This window comes from Petromyzon marinus, chromosome 9 (genome assembly GCF_048934315.1).
Source record: "Petromyzon marinus isolate PM22_M1 ecotype Great Lakes invasive population chromosome 9, UKy_Petmar_22M1.pri1.0, whole genome shotgun sequence".
NCBI lineage: Eukaryota > Metazoa > Chordata > Hyperoartia > Petromyzontiformes > Petromyzontidae > Petromyzon > Petromyzon marinus.
In genome coordinates, this window is record NC_133675.1 from 14,820,481 (window position 1) to 14,837,931 (window position 17,451).

Genomic DNA, 17,451 nt, shown 5'->3' on the forward strand with positions numbered 1-17,451 from the left:
CTACGAGTCATGCCAATTGTGACTTCTTAATTGTGAACATGGCAAAATGGCCTGGTTCTTCATTATGCACGTTATATATGTTGCAACATACATAACTTCTGTTTATACGGCCTGAAGCTTTGCCACCAGGGAACAATTTCTGCACATGGTGTAAAATAAGCCAGGCTGCTAATGAAGGAAATTACTTTAACAGTAGCAATGATAAATAATGTTTTAAAATCGCGTGGAAAGGTATTACATTTTTAATACGGCGACCACTTCCAAACTTAGGCCTAAATAATTCAAGCATGCACAATGAAAATAAAGCAGAGGCAGATGTACTTCACAGAGAATGAATGGCTCAATTCACGCTTATTCACCTCCTCGAAGAGTTGAACGGTAAACACTACTCATGCACTACTTACTGCCTTCAAATGCAAGCTTATAACTGTTAAGACATAGAAACATTAATAGGGTGGGAAAAAACATTCAAACTCTTTAATCTAAATAAAAATACGGCAGTGTGAAGCACTGCATCGTTTAATAGCACAGTGAACCGTGAGAATTCCGCAAATTGGTGGTGTGACACAATTTTCTGTCCACATGTTTTTTACAGAGGAGCCAGCACCGCACGTCGAAACATTGGCAGGACTGACTTGTGCATGCAACAGTGATGGCTTAAAAAAGATGTTTTAATACATTTTTAAATCATGTTATTTTAGAGTTTTAGCGTCACGTAATTTTAAATAAATATTAGGAACGAATGATTAACAACCTTTAAAATGGCAAGGACTGATGTCGTCCCAAATTCATTATTGTGTTCGAGCAACCAAAAACACTCAAAATTCCAGAAAAAGCTTATTTTCAGAATGAAGGCAAATGCATGTTTTACAGTAATTTGTTAAATATATACTAAGACAGCATTTATTTCTCCATGTAAAAAAAAGCGATTAACCCTAGAAATAACTGTGTTCCATATAAGTCAAAGTAGGATCTGTGGCTCCATTCAAGATCTCACCTCGTGGAGTTACAATGATCATGAGAACGGTGAGGAATCAGTCCAGAACTAGACGGGAGGATCTTGTGAATGATCTCAAGGCAGCTGGAACCATAGTCACCAAGAAAACAATTGGTAACACACTACGCCGTGAAGGACTGAAATCCTGCAGCGCCCGCAAGGTCCCCCTGCTCAAGAAAGCACATGTACATGCCCGTCTGAAGTTTGCCAATGAACATCTGAATGATTCAGAGGACAACTGTTGATGCTCTTTGGCATCAACTCAACTCACCGTGTTTGGAGGAGGAGGAATGCTGCCTATGACCCCAAGAACACCATCCCCACCGTCAAACATGGAGGTGGAAACATTATGCTTTGGGGGTGTTTTTCTGCTAAGGGGACAGGACAACTTCACCGCATCAAAGGGACGATGGACGGGGCCATGTACCGTCAAATCTTGGGTGAGAACCTCCATCCCTCAGCCAGGGCATTGAAAATGGGTCGTGGATGGGTATTCCAGCATGACAATGACCCAAAACACACGGCCAAGGCAACAAAGGAGTGGCTCAAGAAGAAGCACATTAAGGTCCTGGAGTGGCCTAGCCAGTCTCCAGACCTTAATCCCATAGAAAATCTGTGGAGGGAGCCGAAGGTTCGAGTTGCCAAACGTCAGCCTCGAAACCTTAATGACTTGGAGAAGATCTGCAAAGAGGAGTGGGACAAAATCCCTCCTGAGATGCGTGCAAACCTGGTGGCCAACTACAAGAAACGTCTGACCTCTGTGATTGCCAACGAGGGTTTTGCCACCAAGTATTAAGTCATGTTTTGCTGAGGGGTCAAATACTTATTTCCCTCATTAAAATGCAAATCAATTTATAACATTTTTGACATGCGTTTTTCTGGATTTTTTTGTTGTTATTCTGTCTCTCAATGTTCAAATAAACCTACCATTAAAATTATCGACTGATAAAATACTTTTTTCCCTCACTGTAGGTGTGTATGTGATGGATGATGTCACAAGGGTCTGTCTGGTTGGATGTCCCATCGCCCACACGCAGCTCTCAGTGCTGCGAGTTCGGGCCTCGGGCTCTTACAGGCCAGTGAATCACACCGGCGAGGATTCTGAGCGATGGCACAGCGCTGGCAGAGCACCGGCGTGACAGCACCGCTGTTGGATTTCGACCAAGCGCTGAGCTTGGTCATACTTTAATAAGTCAGCTTGGAATTATTATTTATTTAAACACACCCGACTCCTTCCTCATAAGCTTGGCAATTGTTTTTAAAACGTTATTATGAATGAATTAACCTAAATTACAGTGCACATGCAAAGATTGTAACTATTAAGTAAAAAAAATCTAATTGTGGGGTTTTTTTTTTATTTGTTGGCATAACAATCACATACACAATGAGTCTACTTTTGCAATTGATTTTGCAAGATTTTGCACGTCCATTTTACAATAGATGCCAGACAGTTAATGCTCTAATGGGTAGCAGTGTGATTTGGAGAGATGCCACATCTTTCATTTTAGTTCCAACCACAATAGACGTATGACCATATAACATGAATGACAAAACGCACACATATACACACACACTAAAATATTGATGTTATTTAGCTCAATTCTAGTCAAATTGTCTCCATGCTCAAACGAACAACGGAGCAGGTGTTCGCATCCATTTCCGGAGCAGAGGTGGTAAAATAATCTACAGAGGTGGTAAAATAATCTACAGAGGTGGTAAAATAATCTACAGAGGTGGTAAAATAATCTACAGTCCCACAGTGGGGACCAGCCCTTTCAAAGGACAACCCACAAAGCATTTCTCATTTTATTTGTCCCGGTGAGAGATGATGGGCTAAGTCGTCTGTACGGTAACGCGTTTGCCACTTGTTTTGCAGATGTTCGCAGGTTTCAGCCCGAGCGGTCGCAACCGGTTAATGCTGCAGACGGATTAAACCACACATTTACGCCTTCTCCTTCACAGCAGAAGTTAAAGATCCTGTAACATTTCGATTTAAAGCTTTCGTGACTGCAATGATTCATCTTCTTTGGTTCTTTCGGTAAAGTCAGCGCTGTCAGCGCTGTCCTACCAGACAGTCTCGCCCCTTCACCTGATGAAGGCCGCTTGTGTTGTGGCCGAAACGTCGTGAGAATATTATTGTGTTATTTTATTTTATCAATTTATTATTTTATTCTCATTCTACGTGACTTTACCGAAAGAACCAAAGAAGATCCTGTAACATTCAAATAAAGTAGGCCATGTGGGTAGGTGACATGGTTAAAATTTGCCAAGTATGGTAAAGTACTAATAAAATACTTAATTATAGGAAGCACACAGCAACATCACCCCCCTTGACAACAAATTTATTTTGTAAATTAATATAAGAATACATGTCATCACATTTTTTTTTGTCGGGAGCAATACTTTGGGAGTGTCATGAATACTTGTGGAGCAGTTTTGCTCATACACATATCAGGCTGCCTGATGGCTCACCTTGCTGCTGTATTGTTAAGGGAGGTGTAAAGATCCAGAATCACTCCATGTGACAGCACATTCTTTCAAAGTCCACCACTCCTAATTCCAAGGTTTAATTAATAAATCTCAAGTGTTAAATGAACGTTACAGAAATAAATTATTAAACGTTATGAAAAATTGTGGTGGTAAAATATCGTGAAAAAAGGGGAAAACGCAAGCACTTATCCAGCCTTGCATCAATATGACTCTTTTTTCATAATCATATTACCCAAAGCTTGCCCATTAGAACCTGACCCAATTTATTCCACAGGACTGAACAAGCATATTACAATTTGCAGCCACAGAACACGCAAGCTACACGAGTTGACATTTTATTTCAAATGAAGACCTTTCGTTTAATTATTTTCGCTAAGTGTTACAAATGTTATGAATAAGTTTACTCCCCTCTGTGCAAATTCAGTAACTAAATGCAGGAAAACCTCACCAAATTCGGTTTTATTGAGTGCGTGTTTCAGCTATACCCATCCATTACAGGTTTCTTTGGGTTAGATCGCGTAAATGTGTCGTTAAACCCGCCACCACCCGACAGCCACTTAGTAAGGTCTGTCACGTACACAGAACATGCAATTAGTTACGAGTACAGCACACTGGTGTGTTGGGGAGCAAATCCACAACATTTACAAACCTAAGTAATTGGCTGGCTTGGTGTGTCTTTGTGTCTCTCTCTGCATGTGTGTCTGCCTATGCTGTTCCCGTGTCTGTGTTTTATCATTCATTCTTACCTGATGATGGTTGCTTGTGTTGCAACCGAAACGTCATATTCTATTATTTGATTCTATTTTCTACGTGACTTTACCGAAAAAAACAAAGAGTAATTGGCTGTGTCAGGTGGTGGCAGGTTTAACGATTTCAGACCATCGGAAATAGAACTGTTACTGCGATTATGACTTTGTTAACGTCTAGTTTTTTGGTGTGTGGATCCGGTCTTTTGTTGGAGAGGAGGTTAAATTTGGAAATCAGGTTGTCCTTACATTTGGTTGATATAGTGGAAGTCGAAAAAGATGGCAAGCTACCTTTTTTGGATGTCCTAATAAAAAGAGATGGTTCAATGAGCCACTCTGTCTACAGGAAAGCTACCCATATGGATGCTTACCTGAAACCAGATTCCCACCACCATCCATCCCAGAAGAATTCCCTCATCAAGACTCTGCACCATAGAGCCCAATGCATATCCGACCAGGAACACAGGCAGTGAACTCAAGCACGGACACCAAGCTCTTAAGGCTAATGGTTACTCCGACTACGCAATCCGCAAAGCTATCACTCCAACCATGAAGAAGGACCCTCTTGAGGAGCCTTTCAAAACCATTACTTTACCCTACATTGCGGGGATCACAAAAAAGATCTGCAAAATCTTGAATGAACACAAGATCCAGGTCCGATTCAAAACATTACATAAAATCCGTCATCTGGTTCCGTCTGTAGAAGATTTGATTCCGGACATACAGTACCCTGGTGTCTACAAACTAAGTTGCCTCTGTGGTAGTAGTTACATTGGAGAAACCAAACGCCATGTCTCGGACCGCATTCGTGAACACAAAGCAGACCTTAAACACGGTAGGACCAACACCTCGGCCGTGGCAGATCATTGTTATAATTCAGTAGGCTCACATGACATTGACTTTTCCAAGACAGAGGTTCTTTGTAAGCCATCTGTCTACCATGAGAGATTCGTTCATGAGGCTATCCACATATACAAGCACAGAGACAATTTCAACCGAGAAGATGGATTCTGGCCTAGCAATCATTAGAAAGATTTGATAAACCATTTCAGGTCTTAATTGATTGTTCACGCTTACGGTGGCTTTCAGACAGCATACATTAATTTTTCGTCTCCCCCCTCCTCTTTTCAGAACATAGATGGACTAGTCCTTCTAAATAAACTGCCAAATCGCCGCGCGTGGCGCTGACGTTTTTTAATTAATAAATACACCGTTTAAAAATAAATTAATTAATGCAAACCGACACACCTGATGATGACCGTTTGTGTTATGGTCGAAACGTCGTGAGAATTTTTATTGTTTTATATATATTTTATTATTTTATTGTTTCCCTTCAACGTGACTTTACCGAAAGAGCTAAGAATAACCATTACAACAATCTACATTATAGACTGCCAGTACACTCACTCCGATTAAGAACCAGACTACAGTCTACATTAATGTTTTTAGTTTTGTATCATTTTCATTTTATTTTTATAATGTTTATTCAATTTATTTTCATATCTACATGACTTTACCAAAAGAACCAAAGAATAGTACACACACACAAGACTTGGAGAGTGACTCAGCATCCCTAAGTACAATAACAAAGGGGGGAAATCTCGTAGAATTAGTTAAAGAAAGAGAGAGAGGGCGATAATTTCGAACCCAGGAATGCAACTCTATTTTTCCCATAAAGGTTCATCACTAGTCGAACGCAGTTTCGCCCAACACGGGGGTTTCCATTAATATAACCCCTCCGCTCTGAAAGGTTTTCCTGTACTTAAATAATTCAGGTTAAAATATTTTAAGAGCTACAGTTTAGCTTTAATACGATCCAAATTGGTAATTTTCAAATGTATTGGCAGACATTATTTATTCTTTTAGTAGAAAACATGCTGAAGCCATGTAGTCAGTCTGGATGTAGTATTTTTTTAAAGACAGTTTTATACATTTAAAAATAAATGGAAAGCATACCACGACATTAACTTGGTGAAATTAAAACATTTACCATGTTTTTAAGCGGACTTGTTCCATGTCCTTTTGGAAATCCAGTATCTTTGGCTGTAAAGCATTCATACCTTTCACCCTAATTGTTAATGTGCTTTAGTGTTGGACTCATTGCAAACACGGACTAAATATTTAATTCCCATTCTGTTTAACATTGAATTAGGCGACAAAGGCTTGCACAGAAATCCTCTACATTAACAGCAATTTGAAGGACGTGCACACAACGCAACTGCACGCTTTACGGGATTCGGGCACACACAGCAGATGTTCCTTCACGAGTACTTCATGGAAAACATCGTACAAAGCCACAGCAGACAAATAAATATCGGGATGTGATAATGTTTTTACTTAAAGTCGCATTTCTTAAGTAATCTAAATATTTTTCTATTGAAAGCTTTCGTGACTGCAAGCATTCATCTTCTTTGGTTCTTTCGGTAAAGTCACGTAGAATGAGAATAAAATAATAAATTAATAAGATAAAATAACACAATTTTATTGTGTTATTTATTGTGTTATTTTATTGTAATTTTATGTTATTAATTTATTATTTTATTCTCATTCTACGTGACTTTACCAAAAGAACCAAAGAAGATAATCTAAATATGTATTGTGATTTGTCAAAAAGAATCAATAGGAGCTTGGTGGCATTTATTTTTCTGCGCTATACTGCAGAATCACACAATTATTCAACCCTGCCTGAGGCCGTAACCAATGACACCAGCATCGGGCCCACCCGCAAACCTGAGCCCATCCCCCATGTGACATGGACACATCGACCTCACAATTATTTTTAATCCCCTTCATTGGCACAACATTTTTCTGCCGCATGCATCATAGGTCTTGTTGATTTAATCGCACAGCACGAGCAAAATATTTTATGACAAAGAATTACATTCCAGTGAATAACTGATGCAATTGAATTGTTTAGGGACTTGTTACTTTTAGCAATGTGTTAAAAGATAGTGCTGTATTCACAGTTTATGAAGAATACAATGGTACGGTGCTGGAGATGGTAGGTATCACTGCACGAAGTTTTTTTTTTTAAAACAGAATTCTGTTGGTGCAGTCAGAAGTGGAACTGCATTCGTAGATTACACAATTGTTGACAGTGTATTTGTGTTGGCATACGGTACCGTGTAGTATTGCTGGCACTTTGCTGAAAGGTGGCTCTGTGTTGACAATGTGTTTGATATGACACTGTTCTGACGAGGCATGTAATTATTCAGCCTCAAGCAATTGTATGAATTGTCACAATTCCAGTGAAGAATTGATCATGTGTGTCTCCTTTTTACGAAATTATTTAGGTTATAGACAATTTCCTTTCCGTCTCAAGTTAGCCTAAATGTAACATACAAGAAATTTGTGTATATTTTACAGAACCGATTCTCACACGATTCTATGCAGGCATTGTAATTATAATATTTACATGTAATCAATTAACTGATGCATCTTAACATGCCTGGTGTTGGCCGAGCCATCCGGCCAGGTGGCTGAGAAGTAGAGCGAGTGGCACACAACCAAACTATTCCAAGTTGAAGTCCTGGTTGTGGGTTGACTCAGCCCATCATGCCTCTGGGATCGATAAAATAAGTACCACTTTGTGGGGAAGCCTACAGTAGTTGTCCTGTGGATATACTCACCTGTACCGTAGCAATGTGGAATTCCTACCAACGGGACAGGAGCATTGCCTCAATACTCGTTTTGTCCTGAAATCACATTTGACTATCTTTTGGGAGTTTTGACATTCAAGCTGATTTTGTTGCTGTTAGAAGATTGCACTGCCGCCCCCCCCCCCCCCCCCCGCCGGCGCGAGTGTGGAAAAACCGGCGCCACGTTGGCTCACCAGCTGCGTGAAGAAGGCTGCCTCCTTGGGCTGCTCTGAGTAGCGCTCGTAGTGGTCCAGGTTGTCCTGCAGCTTCAGCGTGAGCGTGTCGTAGTTGGAGCGCACCACACTCAGCACCTGGGGAGTGTGCATGCACGTCAACAGTTATTGTTGTCATCAGTCGTCATCGCCATCAATGGGGCAAGATAGCCCGTACGTGACCACTGCACGTGTCCTCGTTTGTTGCCACTTAACCTCGGTCCTGTGCCGGTGCGCTCAAGTAGTGCCACGTCTTTCCGGCACCAATCTCTTATGTCGTCGGCAAGCCATTCTGTTAGGTCTTCATCTCTTTATGGTTCCTTCAATTATTATTACTACCAAGGACAAAGGGCTAGATTCTCTTTTTTATAGTCGTGTACCCCCCTGCCAGACCTGTCAATTGTCTGTGCGTGCCAACATACAGCTTTTATTTTTAATTACAAAAGATAAAAATTACATTTACCTGCAATTAAAACGTAAGGCATTAACGAAACACTAAATCAATGTACAATGAACTACATATTTCAAAATGAATGTTTATATTTCAAAAACAATAAAAAATCACATGTATTCTACCGTTTAAGCAATGTATATGTGTATGGTGAACTCCTTTCACACCGTACGTAGACAACTGTGCTAATCAGAAGTCATCATTATGATTACACTACAATGACACTACGAGAGAAGGCTGATATTCGCTCGCTGTGAAATGCTAACGAGATATAGAATAATGTATTCAGTTCATCTGTAAATGAATGCAGAATACATGGGAAAACGAAAGAGTACAAGCAGAGCACATGTGTACACGTTCACCAAATTCCATTTAGCATATGAGCACACAGCTTTAAAATTGCAAGCGCACATACGTAGACCAACCCTGCAAGACAATACCCTGTGTGACCACTGCCAATCAGATCATTTGTCTCACTTACCCCGGAGAGATGTCGCATGTAACTCCAGGGGTATGCTTACTGCAGGTTGGGAACTGCGACTTCATGTAATTACGAGCCGTTAGCCCCATACCCAACATCTTTATTTGCTTCGGATTAATGGGGGCTAAACTCTGGATGATGCTCGACGTGGACCGTTTAGCATGCTTCAAGTGCACGATCATGAACACAGGCTTACTTTGCAGCAAGGCCATTTGTAATTGCCATTGAGCATTCGCCAACACCACAGGATGTTAATTAAATTCCATTTTAATCTGTAAATTATGCACAGCCTGTGTTTCTTCGTGTTCCCACATGAAATGTGGCCTAATAACATGCATTAAATTAAATATATAGCAGCCACACACTGAATGTAGAACTCGAGACACAAAACCAGGCCGACTCGTTTCACGAATCAGAGTGGAACGGGATCTACTCTGCCATAAAAATGCATGTACTTCTCAATGAGTAATTTTTAATCAGCTCCACACTGGTCTCGACACGAGGTAGACCACACGGAGGCAATCATGCAAAATAGGACCTTTTTAGTTGACAGCTCAGGCTCTCGTTGATTACTCTAGTGTCTAGAAAAGTTGCATATATATGTATGCATTTTCATTAATCAATGCAGGGCTCCCAATGACAGAGTTGAATTTAAATGTTTTGGCAGGTTTGACGCAATCCCATCATTATCCTTCTGGGATCAGAAAACAAACACCACTAGGCAAGGCTGTGCGGCTCTGTAGAAAGTTAAAAGTGATTGGTTCCCGCCATAGGAACGTGGAATGAAAATCAATGACTCAAGACCATGAACGCAAATGAGCACCGCACGAAGCTATATTTGAGCATGTGAACGCTTCAACTTTCTGTTTGCTGAATTTAAATTAGCATGTGAATATTTATGTTAAAGAATTTGAGACTTGAACAAAACAGTTTGCAATTTGCAGTACTGATCTATGAAGGCATCAAATGTCTTAACATCTTAAGATCTTTGTCCACACAACACCAGATATTTTGCAGTGTTTTGCAACATTGAAGTGCAAATGAGGGAATCAAATATTGTTCCTAAGCAAACTCTCTCTGGTTCAACATGCTAACCATACATCTCCTAGATGAGCCCTTTTCGATATAGACTCAATTGCCATTTAGTTTAACAGTATCAAGATGACGTGCTAATACATAGATGAATATACATTGTCCTTAAGATTAGTCTGTGTTTAAGAAATACATTGACAGAGAAAGAACACTCTAACCCACATTTTCTGTCCCTTTTGTACCCAAATAGAATGTCTCAACACATCTTAATTCCACACAACCTCTTACATCAATATTTAACAGAGGTAAGTTACTTTTTAAATACCATTGGCCCCAGTGAAATATTGCATTGTGAATGCAGCAGGGGACACTATTTTCTTCCCCTCTGATGCTGTATACCTCTCTTTCCAGAGATACTCTCACACTCTGTACCTCTGCCGTGGTGTGGCTACTTCTGTCTCAATAGAGTACATATCCGTGCTATGTCTCTCTCTGCTTCTCTCACTCCACACTGCACGTGGCCCAATGCCAACTAATAATTTATCATCATGGTCACGTTACTATCGAGCACTGGGCCAGATAGAGAGAGAAGTGGAGACAGATGCATTGAGTGGGTGTGTGGAGCGACACAGAGGCATAGATTATTTTGCTGCGACACAGAGGCATAAATTATTTTGCTGCTATAAATGTCCACGTGATAAGCCACTTTGTTGAGCTATCATTTGCGGCCAGTTCGCTTCTGAAAAATAAGTTACCTGGTAACATAAAAAGTTACGTTTTATTTGTCTATTTTTAAGTGATTTGTTTACCTTTCCAATACTTTGCACTCCTATCCTGTTTTTGTACTGTTTGTTGTAACGTTCTGACCTGCCCCTACTAGACATCTGTGAAAAAGGGCTTTATAGCTCATCGGAATCCTCCAGTCTAAATAAATGTTCTGTTTCTGATGTGTGTAGTGAGAGAAGCAGGGAACACAACATGGAGATAACGAAAGTGAGAGAAGCAAGAGAGACAGCCAGAAAGACGTTGAGTGAGAGAAGTGCATCGCTAAGTGTCGCTATGTTGCACAGCTGATGTGCAAGCACGTCACCACATGGGAGTGCAAATTGTGGTTTCTAAAAACTTACAAAAGTAGAGAATTATGCCAAATGTATGTTCGAGATAGAATATTCTAGAGACGTGTAGATAATGATTAGTTCGGTGGACCCTTAAGCAGGAAAATTTATTTTAAAAATCCATGTACATTTTTGGAACTTAAAAATAGATCTTCTTTGGTTCTTTCGGTAAAGTCACGTAGAATGAGAATAAAATAACAAATTGATAAAATAAAATAATTTAAAAATAGATTTTGTAAAAATTTGAAACCAATCATGTACCGTCACTTTACTAGCTTCTCATACAGTGAGGGAAAAAAGTATTTGATCCCCTGCTAATTTTGTACGTCCCACTGACAAAGAAATGATCAGTCTATAATTTTAATGGTAGGTTTATTTGAACAGTGAGAGAGAATAACAACAAAATCCAGAAAAACCGCATGTCAAAATTTGCATAAATTGATTTGCATTTTAATGAGGGAAATAAGTATTTGACCCCCTCTCAATCAGAAAGATATCTGGCTCCCAGGTGTCTTTTATACAGGTAACGAGCTGAGATTAGGAGCACACTCTTAAAGGGAGTGCTCCTAATCTCAGCTTGTTACCTGTATAAAAGACATCTGTCCACAGAAGCAATCAATCAATCATATTCCAAACTCTCCACCATGGCCAAGACCAAAGAGCTCTCCAAGGATGTCAGGGACAAGATTGTAGACCTACACAAGGCTGTAATGGGCTACAAGACCATTGCCAAGCAGCTTGGTGAGGTGACAACAGTTGATGCGATTATTCGCAAATGGAAGAAACACAAAAGAACTGTCAACCTCCCTCGACCTGTCAAGATCTCACCTCGTGGAGTTGCAATGATCATGAGAACGGTGAGGAATCAGTCCAGAACTAGACGGGAGGATCTTGTCAATGATCTCAAGGCAGTTGGGACCATAGTCACCAAAAAAACAATTGGTAACACACTACGCCGTGAAGGACTGAAATCCTGCAGCGCCCGCAAGGTCCCCCTGCTTAAGAAAGCACATATACATGCCCGTCTGAAGTTTGCCAATCAACATCTGAATGATTCAGAGGACAACTGGGTGAAAGTGTTGTGATCAGGTGAGACCAAAATGGACCTCTTTGGCATCAACTCAACTCGCCGTGTTTGGAGGAGGAGGAATGCTGCCTATGACCCCAAGAACACCATCCCCACCGTCAAACATGGAGGTGGAAACATTATGCTTTGGGGGTGTTTTTTCTGCTAAGGGGACAGACAACTTCACCGCATCAAAGGGACGATGGACGGGGCCATGTACCGTCAAATCTTGGGTGAGAACCTCCTTCCCTCAGCCAGGGCATTGCAAATGGGTCGTGGATGGGTATTCCACCATGACAATGACCCAAAACACACGGCCAAGGCAACAAAGGAGTGGCTCAAGAAGAAGCACATTAAGGTCCTAGAGTGACCTAGCCAGTCTCCAGACCTTAATCCCATAGAAAATCTGTGGAGGGAGCTGAAGGTTCGAGTTGCCAAACGTCAGCCTCGAAACCTTAATGACTTGGAGAAGATCTGCAAAGAGGAGTGGGACAAAATCCCTCATGTGTGCAAACCTGGTGGCCAACTACAAGAAACGTCTGACCTCTGTGATTGCCAACAAGGGTTTTGCCCCCAAGTACTAAGTCATGTTTTGCAGAGGGGTCAAATACTTATTTCCCTCATTAAAATGCAAATCAATTAATAAAATTTTTGACATGCGTTTTTCTGGATTTTTGTTGTTGTTATTCTGTCTCTCACTGTTCAAATAAACCTACCATTAAAATTATAGACCGATCATTTCTTTGTCAGTGGGCAAACGTACAAAATCAGCAGGGGATCAAATACTTTTTTCCCTCACTGTATATCCTTTCAACAGGTCAAAACACGTCATCCCAAATAGCACTGAACTTCAATTTCTTCGGGTCTATAAGAGTAGGTATATTATTGTTTAACTGTATGCATAATGGAAATGATAATGAATATTCACGTCTACATTAGTGTCAGGTAACATTAATTTTGCCAATGCACTGGAACACAGTTTGTGACTTTATAAACTAATGTTCCTGGCCTCACTTAGCTTGACATCACTCAAATTGAGTGTCTCCCTGCCCAAAATAACAAATTAGCAGGCGCTCATCTCCATTGGCAGTCATAAGTAAGAGGTGGGAACTCTACATTCCTGCGACTGGGGCCAGTCTATCCACAGGATGACCTTGCTGATATCCCACAATGTGGTACTTACATTATGGATCCATGAACAGATTATATACCGGTCTAGTGCAGTGTATTGTTTTTATACAATCATAAGCACATTGCTTTTCCCAGAGCATTCATTTACAGGCAGGTAGTGTGCATTGATAACGCCTAGAACATTACTCCGCTGGCAGGGTGGCAGCATTGAAACCCTTGAGCACAGAGTCAAAATTTACTCAGTTGTGAATCGAATTGCAAACTGAAGGAGTTGAGTACAACCCTCTAGGCCCTGCAGCCCAGCTACTTACAAACAGCTTGAGGCATGACCTGCTGATCCGACAACACTGACGTCATTAACCTCTTTGAGAAATTCCAACACAACACCACTGACCAAAGCCCGTGGCAACCGTCTGCCTGGCTGAGTGGGTGCATTGAGAGGATGTGTGGCTGATTGGCCAGGCACTTCACTGTGCACAAATTCCTTCAAACATGCAATGTCACCTTACAAAGGATGAGCAAAACACCTTGACTATTTTTTTTCTCCTGCTTGACGTCACAACAGCAATGAAAGTTAAATAAAAGTAATATTTTTTTTTTTGTAGAAGATAGATAGATAGATCCTTTATTGTCATTTTCACCAGTACAACGAAATTTAAAGTGCTCACCAGTCAGTGCATCATTCATAAATTTAAATAAATAAAACAAGATATAAATTAAAAAATCAATAAATTTTATATATAAAAACTGCCCAAGTATACCCACATACCCACATAAAACTACATTTTGTCATTGCACATCCCTATTTTACAGTCAATTGTAAACACTATTACTTAATAATTAATTAGCAGTATTGAGTGTGGTAATTGCTGTAGGATAAAAGCTGTGTTTGAATCTGTTTGTCCTTGTTTTGACTGATCTGAATCGTCTGCCTGATGGCAACAGCTCAAACAGAGAGTGTCCAGGGTGAGAAGAGTCCTTTATAATGTTCTGCGCTTTTTTATGCAACGGGAGCTGTGTAGTTCTTCCAGTGTGGGGAGCGGGCAGCTGGCGATTTTTTGGGCCGTGTTGATGACCCTCTGCAGCGCTTTCCTCTGAGCCACTGTGCAGCTGGTGTACCATACACAGATGCAGTATGTAAGAATGCTCTCGATGGAGGCTCGGTAGAAGGACACCAGCAGTTTCTGTGTGATGTTATTCTTCCTGAGTATTCTCAGGAAGTAAAGTCTCTGCTGGGCCTTTATCAGTAGCTCAGAGGTGTTGGCGCTCCAGGTCAGGCCCTCCCCAATGTGAGACTCCCAGGAAGCGGAAGTCTGCCACCCTCTCCACACAGTCCCCGTTGGTGGTTAGTGGTGGAGTGTCCGTTTTCTTTCTCCTGTAGTCTATCATGAGCTCCTTGGTGTTTGCGGTGTTAAGGAACAGGTTGTTGCCCCTGCACCATGCTGTCAGCCGCTCCACCTCGTCCCTGTAGGCAGACTCATCCCCCCCAGAGATGAGCCCCACCACTGTTGTGTCATCAGCAAACTTCACAATGGTGTTGCTATGGTGGACGGGGGCACAGTCATGTGTGTAGAGGGAGTAGAGCAGGGGGCTCAGTACACAGCCCTGGGGGGAGCCAGTACTGAGGCTCAGGGCTGTGGATGTATGTCGGCCCACTCTGACCCTCTGTCTGCGGCCCGAGAGGAAGCTATGTATCCACATGCAGGTGGAATGTGGAAGCCCCAGGTCGCCCAGTTTTACCACCAGTTTGTGTGGGAGGATGGTGTTGAACGCAGAACTGTAATCCACGAAGAGCAGCCGCACATAGCTCCCCTGCTGCTCCAGGTGTGACAGTGGAGCATGCAGTGCTGTGGCCACGGTGTCCTCCGTGGATCGGTTCGCTCTGTAGGCCAACTGGTGGGGGTCAAGGCTTCGGGGAAATGTTGCAATGATGTGACTCCGGACCAGTTTTTCAAAGCACTTCATCACCACTGGCGTCAAGTGCTACTGGCCGGTAGTCGTTGAGGCTGGAAATGTGGGTTTTTTTCTGCAGGGGGACTATGGTGGAGGACTTTAGGCAGGATGGTACCATGGACTGTTCCAGAGACAGGTTGAAAATCCTTGTGAAGACTCCAGGCAGCTCGTCAGCACAGTTCCTCAGCACACGTCCCGGGACGCCATCAGGTCCCGCAGCCTTCCTCGGGTTGACGACCCACAGCGTGTGCCTCACCTCGTGCTCCTCTACTGTGAGGTTCAAGCTGCTGTGGACCGTGGGGCTTGGTGATGCTGTCCCTGGTGGTGTCACCTCAAAGCGGGCAAAGAAGAGGTTCGACTCCTCTGCCAGAGCGGTGTCACCATCAGCAGCTCCGAGGTTGGCCCTGTAGTTGGTGAGGTGCTGAACTCCCTGCCACACCTGCCTGCTGTCGTTACTGTCCAGGCGTTCCTCAATCCTCCTCCTGTAGTCAGCTTTGGCCTCACGGATGCCTCTCTTCAGGTTAGCTCGGGCTGTACTGTAGAGAGCTTTATCTCGGGATTTGAAGGCGATGTTCCTCTCCTTCAGCAGCTGCTGGACCTCCCGGGTCATCCAGGGCTTCTGGTTGGGGTAGACCCGAATGCGTTTGTCTACAGTGACAGTGTCTATGCAGTTTTTAATGTAGCACAATACACTATCTGTGAACACCTCCAGGTCCTGATGTTCGAGGACCCCCCAGTTGGTTCTATCAAAGCAGTCTTGCAGCTGCTGGGTGGCACCCTCAGGCCAGGTGGCGACAGTTTTTGTGATGGTAGGAGCCGTTTTCTTGATGGGGGCGTATGCAGGGATCAAAAGCAGGGACAAATGGTCAGACTGGCCCTGGTGTGGTAGTGGTCTAGCCCTGTAGCCAAGTTTGATGTTGGTGTAGACCTTGTCCAGAGTCTTAGTTCCCCTAGTAGCACACTCAACATGCTGGTGGAATTTAGGGAGTGCTGCCTTTAAGTCTGCATGGTTGAAATCCCCTGCTATAATCTGCACAGCGTCAGGATACTTGCTCTGCTGAATGCTAATGCTGCCATGTAAAAATACAATAGCTGAGTTAGCATTAGCATCCGGTGGGATGTAAACAGCAGTTATCATGACCACAGTAAACTCTCTTGGGAGGTAAATGGGACTGCATTTAACAGTCACATACTCCAGATCTGGTGAGCAGTGGCTGTCTACAGTCACTGTGTTAGTACACCAGCTGTTATTCACATACACACAGAGCCCCCCTCCTCTGCTCTTACCAGAGTCTACTGTTCTGTCATGGCGCTGTGCTGTATAGCCTGCTAGCTCAATAGCAGAGTCCGGGATGGATGAATGAAGCCAGGTTTCTGTGAGAAGTGGAATGCAGCTGTCCTTCACTACATTGTTCGCTGTAGTCTGTAGCCTCAGTTCATCCATTTTGTTCGCGAGGGATCTGGCATTCGTGAGAGATAGGCTGGGTAGCGGTGGTTTGAGTGGCTGCCTCCGTAGCCTGGCTAGCGCACCGGCCCTGCAGCCTCGCTTCTGCCTTCTCCCTCTACGCCGCCTTCGCCTCCTCCCCGCTGGGACGATAATCCACGGAGAGCCGGGGCTCCTCGCTAACTCCACGGGAATCTTGTGAAGACGGAGATACTCGCTTGTAACACTCTGTTCGTAACATAGTCCGATCTTAAGGAGATCGTGCCGGCTAAAGGTGTTACTCGCCCGACAAAATGTACACAAAACAAGACACAATGCGTACATAAACAACCATACAAGGGACCGACCGGACAGACACTGAGCTGCTGCAACTGTGTGCGCCGCCATTTCTCACCATCCCCATCTGCCATTGACACACTCCAGCTGTTGACTGATAAACCTCAGTATGTGCCCCAAGACTGCCAAAAATCAAACAGATCATCATTAGCAGCACGCCTGATCGATGCACTCTTGCATGAATGAGTTGGAGCGACTTGATGGCTACCTATGTAAACCAGGGTTAATGTAGGCGCTAAAGTCTATTGTCAGTTCAGCGTGCAAATGAATAGTCGCATTACTTGCTGTTGATGGCATGTGGCCTTAATATCTATTCATAGGGTGCATTAATAATAAGCAAATTAAACAGGCAAGTGCTC

The 17,451-nt window shown here is 42.7% G+C and overlaps 1 protein-coding gene across 2 annotated transcripts in view; it reads right to left on the minus strand.

The window, feature by feature from the left end:
- The window catches only part of ARMH3 (armadillo like helical domain containing 3), a 110,781-nt gene that overhangs the window by 12,539 nt on the left and 80,791 nt on the right, over positions 1-17,451 (minus strand). For both annotated transcript variants that reach the window (XM_032950348.2, XM_032950346.2), the window contains exon 25: positions 8,066-8,182. In XM_032950348.2, the coding sequence (XP_032806239.1) occupies positions 8,066-8,182 (117 nt within the window). The remainder of the gene's footprint in view (positions 1-8,065; positions 8,183-17,451) is intronic.